The sequence below is a fragment of the Passer domesticus genome, chromosome 23 (genome assembly GCF_036417665.1).
Source record: "Passer domesticus isolate bPasDom1 chromosome 23, bPasDom1.hap1, whole genome shotgun sequence".
Classification (NCBI taxonomy): Eukaryota; Metazoa; Chordata; class Aves; order Passeriformes; family Passeridae; genus Passer; species Passer domesticus.
In genome coordinates, this window is record NC_087496.1 from 6,174,508 (window position 1) to 6,186,545 (window position 12,038).

At 47.2% G+C, this 12,038-nt stretch overlaps 1 protein-coding gene across 1 annotated transcript; it reads right to left on the minus strand.

Moving 5' to 3' along the window:
- Positions 1-1,443: 1,443 nt before the first annotated feature.
- Positions 1,444-11,851, minus strand: LOC135285495 (NF-kappa-B inhibitor delta-like). Its single transcript, XM_064397833.1, has 7 exons — positions 10,670-11,851; positions 9,523-9,669; positions 7,489-7,540; positions 6,699-6,865; positions 6,065-6,181; positions 3,099-3,263; positions 1,444-2,899 (listed from the first exon to the last, which is right to left on the minus strand). Exons 1-7 carry the CDS (start codon positions 10,712-10,714, stop codon positions 2,828-2,830), a joined length of 765 nt encoding a protein of 254 aa, XP_064253903.1. The 5' UTR covers positions 10,715-11,851; the 3' UTR covers positions 1,444-2,827.
- Positions 11,852-12,038: the final 187 nt, after the last annotated feature.

Sequence of the window (12,038 nt, forward strand, 5' to 3'; positions counted from 1 at the left end):
TGAAAGAGCAATAAAAAATTGAGGGGTGAGCTGTGAGCTGCTTAAATCAGTGAAATTCACCCTGGTAGAGACACTTAGGACAGGTTTGAGATTTAAAACTGATTTTCTTCACAGCCAGGCCAGGAATTGGGAAAGGGAAAATTGTTTTACACACAGGGGGAAGCAGCAGCTTCCAACAGTCTGGTGGCTCCAGTCCAAAGCCAACAGGAGCAGCTTGTGGACTGGGGCTGCTTCCAGAGCAGGCCTGTGCAGGCTGAGCTTTGGGAAGCTGAGCACAGAGAGGAGCAATCCCGGGCTCTTCCCACGGCAAACCTCATCTGTCAGCTCCCAGCAGCACCAGCTGCCAGGGGGATGCTTTCATTCCTGCCCTGAAAGGATATTTTCCCTGATAGTCTGGAGATGGTGATGATTCCAGACTCCCATTGACACTGCTTTGTATGAAACACCCAAGAGATGACATAATCAAAAGAAAAGCCACTCAAGAAATCTGTATTTTTTTCACTACCAAAGGACTTCAGTCACCTCACAGACATTTCTAGGGTAGCAAAAAGCTTTTTACATTTTACGTGCTGCTCACAGTTTGACAGTTCTGCTGCTGCAGGTTCCAGAAATTGATATTTTATCCATCATTTTGCCTTGACACACAGTAATACCTCCCTGATACAGTTCTCACTCCGTTCAGGGCTCGTTGTAACATCCTTCCAAGTGAGACAGCACAGGCTTTTGCTGGCCTGTGCTCAGATACATGAAAATTTATGCAAACACATGCAAATACACGTCTGCTTCTCTGTCAGCAGGATTGTAGGTACGTGTAGCGAGAGGCAATGGCCCAACAGCAGAGAGCAGGGCTGGAAAATCGAGATCTCTGCATTTCTTAAGAGCTTTTGTTCCTGTCAGTTGTTTAAACACTCCAGGCCTGCGAGTGCCTCAGGAAATCCCACTGAGGCAGCAGCCAGTGGCTGCAGTGATTTAAGAGCTCTGCCCCTCATCCCTCTGCTCATCCTGCTGGAGAACAGCACCCGTGCCCACCGAGGAACCAGCAAAATAAAAATACAGCTCAGAGTGAGCCCCAAGACGGGCTGGCCTCTGCCAAAACACGGCCTTGCAGAGCCACTGATTGCACAGCAATCCACAAATCATTTCACAGAAACGCCGAAAAGAACCTGCTACACCCTCCCTGGTGGGAAAGGGAGAAGGAGAACCCTCCTTGCACACACCCACACGGGTTTGCTGCCCTAAAAGCTCGTGGAGACGCAAAGGGAGTCTCTGTCTCCCACACAGGTGAGGTGAGCTCCCACCTGAGGGCTTCCAGAGCTGTTGTGTGCCACCAGAGCTGGAGACTGGGATGGGATGGGATGGGATGGGATGGGATGGGATGGGATGGGATGGGATGGGATTGGATTGGGTTGAATTGGATTGGATTGGATTGGATTGGGTTGGGTTGGATTGGGTTGGATTGGGTTGGATTAGATTGGATTGGATTGGGTTGGGTTGGATTGGATTGGATTGGATTGGATTGGATTGGATTGGATTGGGTTGGGTTGGATTGGATTGGATTGGGTTGGGTTGGATTGGGTTGGATTGGGTTGGGTTGGATTGGATTGGATTGGGTTGGATTGGATTGGATTGGATGGGATTGGATTGGACTGGATGGGATTGGATGGTTTTGGATTGGATTGGGTTGGATTGGATTGGGTTGGATTGGGTTGGATTGGGTTGGGTTGGATTGGGTTGGGTTGGATTGGGTTGGGTTGGGTTGGATTGGGTTGGATTGGGTTGGGTTGGATTGGGTTGGATTGGATTGGATTGGATTGGATTGGATTGGATTGGATTGGATTGGATTGGATTGGATTGGATTGGATTGGATTGGGTTGGGTTGGATTGGGTTGGATTGGATTGGGTTGGATTGGGTTGGATTGGATTGGATTGGATTGGATTGGATTGGATTGGATTGGATTGGATTGGATTGGATTGGATTGGATTGGATTGGGTTGGGTTGGATTGGGTTGGATTGGATTGGGTTGGATTGGGTTGGATTGGATTGGATTGGATTGGATTGGATTGGATTGGATTGGATTGGATTGGATTGGATTGGATTGGATTGGATTGGGTTGGGTTGGGTTGGATTGGATTGCATTGCATTGGAAGTCTCCCCTCAGGAGCCACACAGAGCTGCCCCATGTCCTCGTTCTCACAGCAGCTGTTTCTGTCCTTGGGCTGGCCCTGAGGAGCTGCTCCAGAGCCCTCCCACAGTGCTGAGAATGCGAATTCCAGCTTCCAGGACCCCTCCTTGGGGCTCTTGGCTTTGGATGTCCAGCCAGGGCTGACTCAGGTTCTCCATCCAGGCTCTGCCCCTCAGGATCCTGCACTCCCAGGGGAGCAGGGCCAGTGGAGCTGCACATCACAGAGGCTGCAGCATTTCCAGCAGTCCCCAGCCAGAGGCACAGTCTGGGGGTGTCTCAGAGCAGCATTTCTCAACCTTTTATAGCCAAACTGTCACCTTGTGCTCTGTCAGCCCCAGGGGTTTCAAACCTTGGCTGTGCTTTGATCTTACTTGGAATATTTACTTATTTATGTAGCAGCTCCTTGATTTGCTCACCTCCTTGCTGGAGGTTTATTCGCATTTTCTGTCACCAAAATTGAGTTTTCAACCATTGAATGCTCATCTTCTGCTGTCTGACGTGCTGCTCGTGGCCACAGGTTGAGAACACTCTCACCCCAGCCTGCCTGAAGCCTGGAGGAGCTGGGAGGTGCTGCAGAACCACCCTCACAGTTTTTATAGGAGGCAGAAGCTGGAGTTGAAACCGTTCCATAAAGTGCAGATAAATCAGGATCTGGCATTTCTGTGGCAGGAGTTGAATGCAGGTGTGACTTTCCCTTTCTTCAGCAAATTCCTGACCTGCCAAAAAATGTGGAATTTCAGGAAGCACCATCTGAGCCACCCAAACCACTCACACACACGATTATTTCCATGCACATGTGCAACTAAATAAATATCCAAACACATCAGGAATATTTTTATATTCACAAACACCAAACCCAGCAATCCCTGGAGCGTGCAGGTGTGTTAGGGGAGAGCAGCAGTGTGGATCCCATACCTGCTCCCCAGCTTTTCCAGCAGGGGCCATGTGGATTGGCTGGTCATTGTCCAAATTCCTGATGCTGGGGTCTGCCCCGTGCTCCAGGAGCAGCTGGATGATTTCCTCCTGGTTCTTGTCCCCAGGCAATGCAGCTGCCATGTGCAGGGCGGTGTTTCCATGGGCCTAAAGCAGAGGGAAGGGAAAAAAAGGAGTAAAAAACCCAGATAAACTCCCTGGTGAGCTGTGCCATCTCCCCAGAATCATCCTAGAAATGGAGACATGAAATGAGAGAAGAATCCTCATGGGGTTTGTCGTCAGGAGCTGAGGGAGGATCTCTGCTCTGTTTCTCCCAGCAGGAGGTTTGTGGATTCAGATTTTTTTCTTTGCTAGAGCACAAACTGGGGGGCTTTGATGCTTTGGGTGTAGGTGATAAATAGCCTTGAAGCAGGAACATTTTTGGGCTGCATAAATCCCCCTAAATCATACCCTGGTTGTTCTGAAATCCCCCCTAAAAGTGCTCTGAAATCCCACCAAAATCACAGCCTCATTTATGATTGCTTTGAAATTTCCCCCCCTAAAACTGCTCTGAAATCACCCCTAAATCACAGCCTTGTGTATGATTGCACTGAAATCCCCCCTAAAACTGCTCTGAAATCACCCCTAAATCACAGCTTCATGTATGATTGCACTGAAATCCCCCTAAAACTGCTCTGAAATCATCCCTAAATCACAGCCTTGTGTATGATTGCACTGAAATCCCCCCTAAAACTGCTCTGAAATCATCCCTAAATCACAGCCTTGTGTATGACTGCTCTGAAATCACCCCCTAAAACTGCTCTGAAATCACCCCTGAAATCATACCCTCATGGAAGCAGAGACCTGGGGCGTTAGTGGAAAAAGAGCAGGCTGTAACAGGCATGGAAATATTTCACTGGGAAGCATTAAATTGGATTATAGACACTGAACACATCACACTGCTGCCCACCACACAAAGCTCCACACCACCAGTCCTCCCTTTTCCCAACACTTCCAAGTGCCAGGAAGATTCCAATTCCCAAGCTCAGGCACGGCTTGGCTGCAGTGGCAGGGCTGACAGGAGGGCCAGAGCTGGCTGTGAAGCCAGGCATGGATGGAGGAGGCTGCAGAAGCTCTGGTGCCACCAGACCGTGCAGAAATCTGTGCCCTGTCTGGTCAGGTATGACTGCTAACGGTTGTAAATGAGAAAAAGCTGATAAACAAAAGCATAATGTGAGGTATTTTTAGTCTGCAAGAGTCTCCTTGAGGCAGCTGTTTGGTTTTTTTTCTCTCAGAAACAATCGTGGGTTTGTCGTGGCATTGGAATGGTTGGGCACAAATTGCAGCCTGTGTTAATATTGCAGTTGTTCAAATGTGAAATGAGAAATGTGATTTTCAGCTCCTGTTAAGCACTCAGACATCAGGGAGGACTGAAGCAGAAAATAAAATTGCAAAAAATTAACAGTTTTTCTCAGACAAGGCATGTTTTACAAGCAGATCCTTGTCAAGTTTATTATCCCAGAAAGTCAAGGGATGGTTACAAACTCTTTACAGGATTTCTTGTTAAAATGGAAAAATCTGCACTTGAGAGCTTCCAAATCCAGGCATGGGCTAAGATAATGAGGCAATCTGACAAGGCCTGACCTTGAAGCCTCAGGCTGACTTTAATAGGTCTCATTTGGGACAAAGTGGGCTCCAGGAATCCTCCAGATGAAAAACACCTCCAAGGCTTCAATATTTTTCTCATTGTGAAAATGCCATGGAGACAGATCTGGAGTGAGACAAGCACGAGCAATGGGTGAGCCAGGGGAACCTAAACATGGCTGTTTCCTTGGCTTTTTCATGCTTTGAACAGCTACAAAATCCAGGATACCTCCCTGCCCCAGACAGCTCAGCAACAAGACTGAAGCCTCGGAGTGATCCTATCACAGGAGGAAGTTGTCCCAGGATTGTGATCAAGAGACAACAGAGACTCCCCTGGACAGGCTCTCACCTGCCTGAAGGGTCTTTAAAGATACAGATGGAATGCAGTGAAAAGCCCTTCACTGGACAGCAAATCACCAGCTCGGCGCCGTTACCCACAAACACAACCCAAAATGGGGTTTCTCCAGCCCAACAGAAAGCTGGAGGGGTAAAAAAAGTCAAGCTGCCCTTTGTCTGCCTCGGTGAGCAATGGATTGACAGAGAAATTCAGTTCCCTCCTGGGGGACACAAACTCTGGGGAGCAAAAGCAAGGCTGAGACTGCAGGTGCTGAAGTGAAACAGGGACCCCCAGCCTTGTCCCCTTCCTCAAAGGAGAAGGACAGAGGGGGAGCACCCAGGATCACCCCTGAGCCCTGCTGAGAGGGGCAGCTCTGCCTGGTGAGCAGTGAGGGCTCCGCTGAGGCTCCCAGGAATGTCAGGATTTCAGTTTGGGAGGATGGAGCTGCTGCCTGGGGATCTCTCCGAGGTGAGCTGTGGGGCAGCACTGAGGAGGTTTCCAGCTTGCTTTGCCCAACCTAGGTGTGGCTGTGCCAGAAAATCTGCAAATAATGGTTAAGGCAGAAAGAATCCCCGTGTCCCTTGACAGAAACAGGGACTTTGTCCTCGCTGTGCTGCCACATCTGAGAGCAGAGATGAATCAATAGCTGGCTGCCCTGGAGTGCCTCCTCTCAGTGTTTTGCTGCTGTCAAAGCCTGCATCACTGCAGGGCTGTTTGCTCAGCCCTCAGCCTAATCTAAAGTTCATGTTCCTCCTCAAGCAGCCACTTTCCCTGTTCTTCCTCCTCCCTGTTTATCTCCTGCTCCTTCTCTCCTCTCCTGCTGGGAGAGGGCCCTGCTTTTCATGGCAGAGTTTGAGCCAGGTGCTGCTTTCCTGTGAGTCTGTTTACTGGAAAATGCAGTTTGGGGTTGAACAGAAGTTCAGATTAGCAACTTTTGCCCTTTCCCTCTGTGAAAAAACCACAACAACCTGTTGTTGACAAAAATTACCTTGCTGTTGACAAAATCCTTGGACATGAAAGCATTCAGCTCCAGGAAGTACCTGAGCAGGGAGACATTCCCATCCTGCACTGTGTAATGGAGAACTGTCTTGTTGCTTTTCACATCCTATTTCAAAACAGAGAAAAAGAATATTAAAAAAAACAAGGTAAATATGAAGTGTTCTGCAGGACGAGCTGGAGAGATGCCATAAATCCATCAGAGGAAACCCAGGCCAGCTGATGGGGAGCATCTCCCTCCCTCCAGTGACCCTCTGAGTGCCCAGTGTCGGCTTCAGGGACTCCAAAAGGCAGCACCTGTTGGACAATATTTTTTATTGACTTAGAGATGGGATAATTAAGAGGTGCTTTAAAAATTTTAATTTATTTTTAGTCTTATGAGGAGGGTGAAATAACCCAGGTGTTATAATTTATGTTATTATAATTATAAGTTAACGATTTTTAATTATAATATACTATTATAATAGTAACAATAATCATATAACAAGCACTTAGCCCAGTCCCTTGGAGGGAGAACAGGCTTGGCCCATGTGCCAGCAGCTCATTCCTTCTCCAACCCTGTGTTTTGAGCACCAGATGGGAGAGAATTCCCAGAAAAACGCAGGGATAAGGCAGCCCCTCCTCACCCGGCTGTAGATGGAGGCTCCAGTCTGCACCAGGAGATGGATGCAGGATTCCAGCTCCCTGCTCTGCTGCTGGAGCTCCCTGTGCTGCTCCTGTGACACTGCCTGCCTGCCCTGCTCCCTCAGCAGGGTGTTGTGGGCCAGCACAGCGCAGTGCAGAGGGGTATGGCCTGGAAAAGAAACGTGGGGTGGAGGTGAGGACAGTGCCAGGAAAATACTGGGGAGAGGAGGCAGGGCTGGAATAGAGAGAATTCCTTCAGTCATTCATCCAATCACTCATTCCATCACTCATTCCATCATTTATTCCATCATTTGTTCCATCATTCATTCCATCATTCATCCAATCATTCATTCAATCATTTTTCCAATCATTTATTCAGTCATTCATTCAATAATTTATCCAATAATTTATCCAATCATTCATTCCATCATTTATCCAATCATTCATTCCATCATTCCTTCAATCATTAATTCAATCATTCATTCCATCATTTATCCGATCATTTATTCAATCATTTATTCAACCTGTGCAGGTGTTGTTGAGGCACAAGCCCTTCTCAGGTTTCTTCTCTGGCTCTCTGGACATTTTCTGGGGCATTCCAGAATGTTTTTAGCTCCAATTGAATCCCCCCAGAGCCATCAGCACCTTTGAATTTTGTGGCATTTGAGTGCACAGACACAGCTCTCTCTCCCCCAGGCATTTTCTGAACCAGCAAACCCCCAGAACCCAGCGAGCATCAGGCAATGAAATATCCAATAGATGTTTTCACACCACTTGTGCAAAGGTTTTTACCTTCAAAATCCTTCATTTCCAGATCCAGGGGGAAACCCAGTGACAGAATAACCTGGAGGCACCAGAGAAATGCAGAATTTGAGTTCAGCAGAACACTGTGCAAGCCAAAATCAGCCAAGAATAACAACATGTAAAATCAAACAAGATCAGATGATGATAATTTAACTCCAAGCCATTATTTGACACTAGATTCCAGTGCTGTGAATGCTCCCAACAGGGCCATTCAAGGTGATCACATTCCCTGGTTTCCTAATTCCCACGTAATTATCCTTTCAGATTTTCAGGACAGTGAAATTGAGTCTCTGCCCCCAGCTCAGGCGTGCCAGACTCCTCACTTTCACCCTGCATTAGGCAAAGCCACCAGTGACAGCAGGACGTGTTTATTCTGAGTGATCCTTGACAGGGACAAATGAAAATCTCTCCCCTGACAGGTGTAGCCAAAGTTTATGGCCTAAAAGTTTGCCAGCACTGACAATTCTCAGGCTGGATTTATTTGCTTTTTGTTTTCAGTGTGCAGCAGTGTGTGAAGTTAAAGCCTCAGCTTGTGGCAATGAGGCTACAGAAACAGCAGGAATTGTGATCTGGAGATGAGAATTTCTTGGATTTAGCACAGAATCAAAACTTCAAAACTTTTTAATATAAGAAAATTATAGATTGAACACGATGGAGTTAAGTAGTTCCTTGTCTGTATTATTACAGAGAATTTATTTATTTATTTGATTGAATAAAGCAAGTTGTTCACATTAATGGCTGAGAATTTTTGCAGTGACTCATCTGTGTCAAGCCAGACAAGGCTCAGGACAGAATCCTCCCACTGAAAGATCACCCAGAACGGTTAGGGCTTGACTTATCATCTTCTAACAAAAATAAAATATGTACAGATCAAATATTGACAGCTAGCTCTGAGGTGCTTATTAGAGATTAGATAGTTAATCCATTAGGGAAAAAAAAACCCAATAAAATAAACAAACAAACCATAAAGCCTTTCATGGTCTGACCACATCGAGGAGCGAGTCTCTGCCCGTTGTCCCTTTTTATATCAAGGCAAAAAAAAAACAACAAAAACCAACAAAGAAACCCACAAAAGAAAAACCAAACAAAGGAACCTTGCGAGGCTTTGTTGGCATCATCTGGATGAACCCCCCTTTTTCCTACTTAAGGAAACACCTGTTTTCCAGAGAACTGGCTGTGTTACACATTAACTGCCCGCTCAGGGCTCAGCCCGGGCACAGCTAACGAATGCTGGACATGGTGCCAGCACCACAGGCACCCCCTGGCACCTCAGCCCTGTCCCCTGCCCTAAGGAGCTCGGAAGAGCCACCAAACTCTGCCTGTGCTCAGCCCCGACACGGCTCAAGGCAGTTTTTTTAAAATTAATTTCATTTTCTGGCCAATATTGGAGCATTTTAGACTCAGAGGGGGCTAATCCCTGCTGTGGAACCCCTTCCCAAAATGCCCACAGGGCCTGTTTTAAAGGGTTAATTTGCTGGTCAGGGCTGACACAGAGCTTAGGTGGAGGCTCTGTCTGCAGGGAAATCCATGAAGCAACAGGGAAGCAAAGATTTGCTCGTGTAAGTCAGGTTTTGAAGGAAAATCTGGAAAATGTGCCTCATTTGAAGGCTCTGCCTGTCTGCAGGGTCACATCTCATCTCTCTTCTGCTGGCTTGAGTCTGGACACAATTTTTTGCTCCTGTGTGGAGGACGGTGACCTCAGGGAGGGGGTTTCGCCCTGGTTTTGGAACAGAACTCCCTCTCCTCACACCTCATGGCTGGGGACTGCCACCAGCACATTTAGAGCCATGATCTGCAGAAATAATTCATTTCCCTCCACAGAGCCACTAAAGACTTTTCCTCTGTAACAGCAGGCTGCAAGCACAGTCCTAAAAAAGGGATAGAACCCACCCTGGGAAGTCAAGCAGCCTTTGCTCAGCCTCCATCCCTCACTGAGCTCTTGCCTTTATTCAACACCACCAACATCAACATTTTATTGTATTTTTACACTGCCAGCAATTCAAACCATCCAGCTTCCCCTACCTGGAGGACTTGGGTGTAGCCATAGGTTGCAGCAAGGTGTAAAGCTGACTGGCCCTTGTTGTCCACGGCGTTGACGTCTGCTCCTGCCTGGATGAGGTCGTGGACGATGGCTGCCTGCCTGGCAGTGACAGCCACCAGCAGGGGAGTCTGCAACAGCACACAGAGAGCTGTGAGAGCTCAGACTAACTCCAGAGCCTGGCAGGGATGCCTTGGAGTGGCTGCCTAAAACAGAGGCTAGACAAGATTAGCAGTATAAAAGTGAATATTTATTAAAACCCTTCAATAGGTACACCTTGGGCAGTCAAAGCCTCCCAGAGGCTACACCCAAGATGGTCATGAATTTTTCAGACAATTCTAAGTTTGGTCATATTTAGTTATTCCTCCAATTACAGCTTTAGGTTATGAAGTCATTTATCCCCAGTTTGCTCCCCCCCAAACTCATTTTTGTTTATACTTTTTAGGGCCTGAGATAGTGAGGTGTTCTTGAGTTCCAGGGGAATTTTATCTGAATAAAATAGGAAAACAATAACTGACAGGCTATGCAGCTTCAGATTTATACACTACAGAATTGCAGGATTATAAATATATGAAAAACAGAAAAGCTAAATTCCTGAGGCGGCAGCAGCAGCTGCTGGTGTAAAACAAGGAGTGGGGAGGTGCTGGCTGAAATCCCAAGGATTGTGGTGCCAGGAATGAGCACAGCTCACAGGATGCTTAGGAATCCCACGTGAGATGGGGATTTCCAGCTCTTGCTGGACTCCCTCTGGTGTTCTTCAGCCCCGAATTTGATGGCAACCCAAACCCAGCATTTTTTAAACCCAGATTTCACCAGGTACACAACAAGTCAGTTGGCTGTAAACCCTTCAGCCTCAGAGACTGATGCCAACACACAAATATTTTACTGGACCAGCGTTTTCTCACATCACTCATGGGCTGAAAAAAGAATGGGCTCATTCTCACCCCACCTGATTTATGGCCACGCCACTGAATTTTACAGTCCTGCCACTGAATTTTACAATCCTGCCCCCGAGCGAGGCCCATCAAGCCTTCCTTGGAGGAGCAGAGGGGCAGAGCTGGATTTGTAGGGTACCGAGCCTGTTCCCATCCCAAAGGCTGCTGTCTGCAGGAGAAAGTGGCCCCTTTTTACCTTTCCTCTGTGCTCCTTGGCATCGAGTCTCCTCAGGGCTTTCATGCGCTCTGCGGCTGCCAGCGTGTGGGCCCGCAGGCCTTTAGCTGCATAAATATGCAGAATTCTAAGACAGCAAATAAATAAAGACACCCATCACTGGTGGACCATGGACCACGCTGGGAGCAAAGAGTTTTACAGGGTAGCACTGCTGCTTTTGGGGTTTTACAGCCAGAATTCTACAAATCCCTGCCATGAGCCCCAAAAATTCCAATTTTCATGGGAAGGGTTTTGTACCTCCAGCAGCTGCAGTGTCCAAGAGCCCTCAGCACTCCTGAGCTTTGCCTGCTGCCTCCTTCCCACTTCAGCACCTCCTTGCAGCTGAGATTCACCACTGGGAGGTGTCAAAGTCCTCCAAAATTCCCAGCTTGGGGAATTGGATGTATAAATCACTTTTTGGGGTGATACAGCTCTGGGTGTGTGGGTGAAACCTCAGCATCAGGGGTAACAAGCACTCCCTAATTGATATATTTGTAATATATCAACCTGTTAAACCCCCTAATTGATGTATTTGTAATATATCAATCTGTTAAACACTCTATTGATGTATTTGTAATATATCAACCTGTTAAACCCCCTAATTGATGTATTTGTAATATATCAATCTGTTAAACCCCCTAATTGATGTATTTGTAATATATCAATCTGTTAAACCCCCTAATTGATGTATTTGTAATATATCAACCTGGTAAACTAATTTCTATCAAAACTCCTGGTGAGAGGGACACAGTCCTTGTATTTTGCACCAGACAAAGAGTTGGCACAGCCCGTGGGAGTGGCTGGTGGCCCTCAGTGATGGGGAGAAATTTTCTCTGCTTTCCTTTGGTCATCTGGCTCTGGCTGGAGCCACTTCCATTCCCCCAGGTCCTACTTGAAGGAAATTCCAACCCTCTAAAACAGGACGAGCCCACCCCACACACAGTCACACCAACCCCTGGCTTCATTCTGCTCCAGACAGAAATATTTGATGCTTTTCAGGCAGAAGGTGGTGGGCAGTTGTTCTCTCCTCAGGTAGTTTTGTACACACCTGGCAATCTCAGGAAGTGGAAATACAATTTTCTGGCTAATCTGATTTTCAGTCAAGCTCAGCATTAGCTGTGGCTGCACACCCACACGTCCCCAAGGGTGCCAGGAGAGGATAAAAGTGATTGAAGCTGAACTGCAGGAGCAAGGACTGCTGCAGGAAATGCCTCCAGGCCACAGCTGGATCAAGGAATTCCTTCTTTGTCTGCTTAATGTGTAAAATTAGCACAAAGTCTGACAGCTAATCTCTGGTTCTGGCCTGTACATATATTATTGAACTAATTGCTAAACCAATGTGGATAGGAAA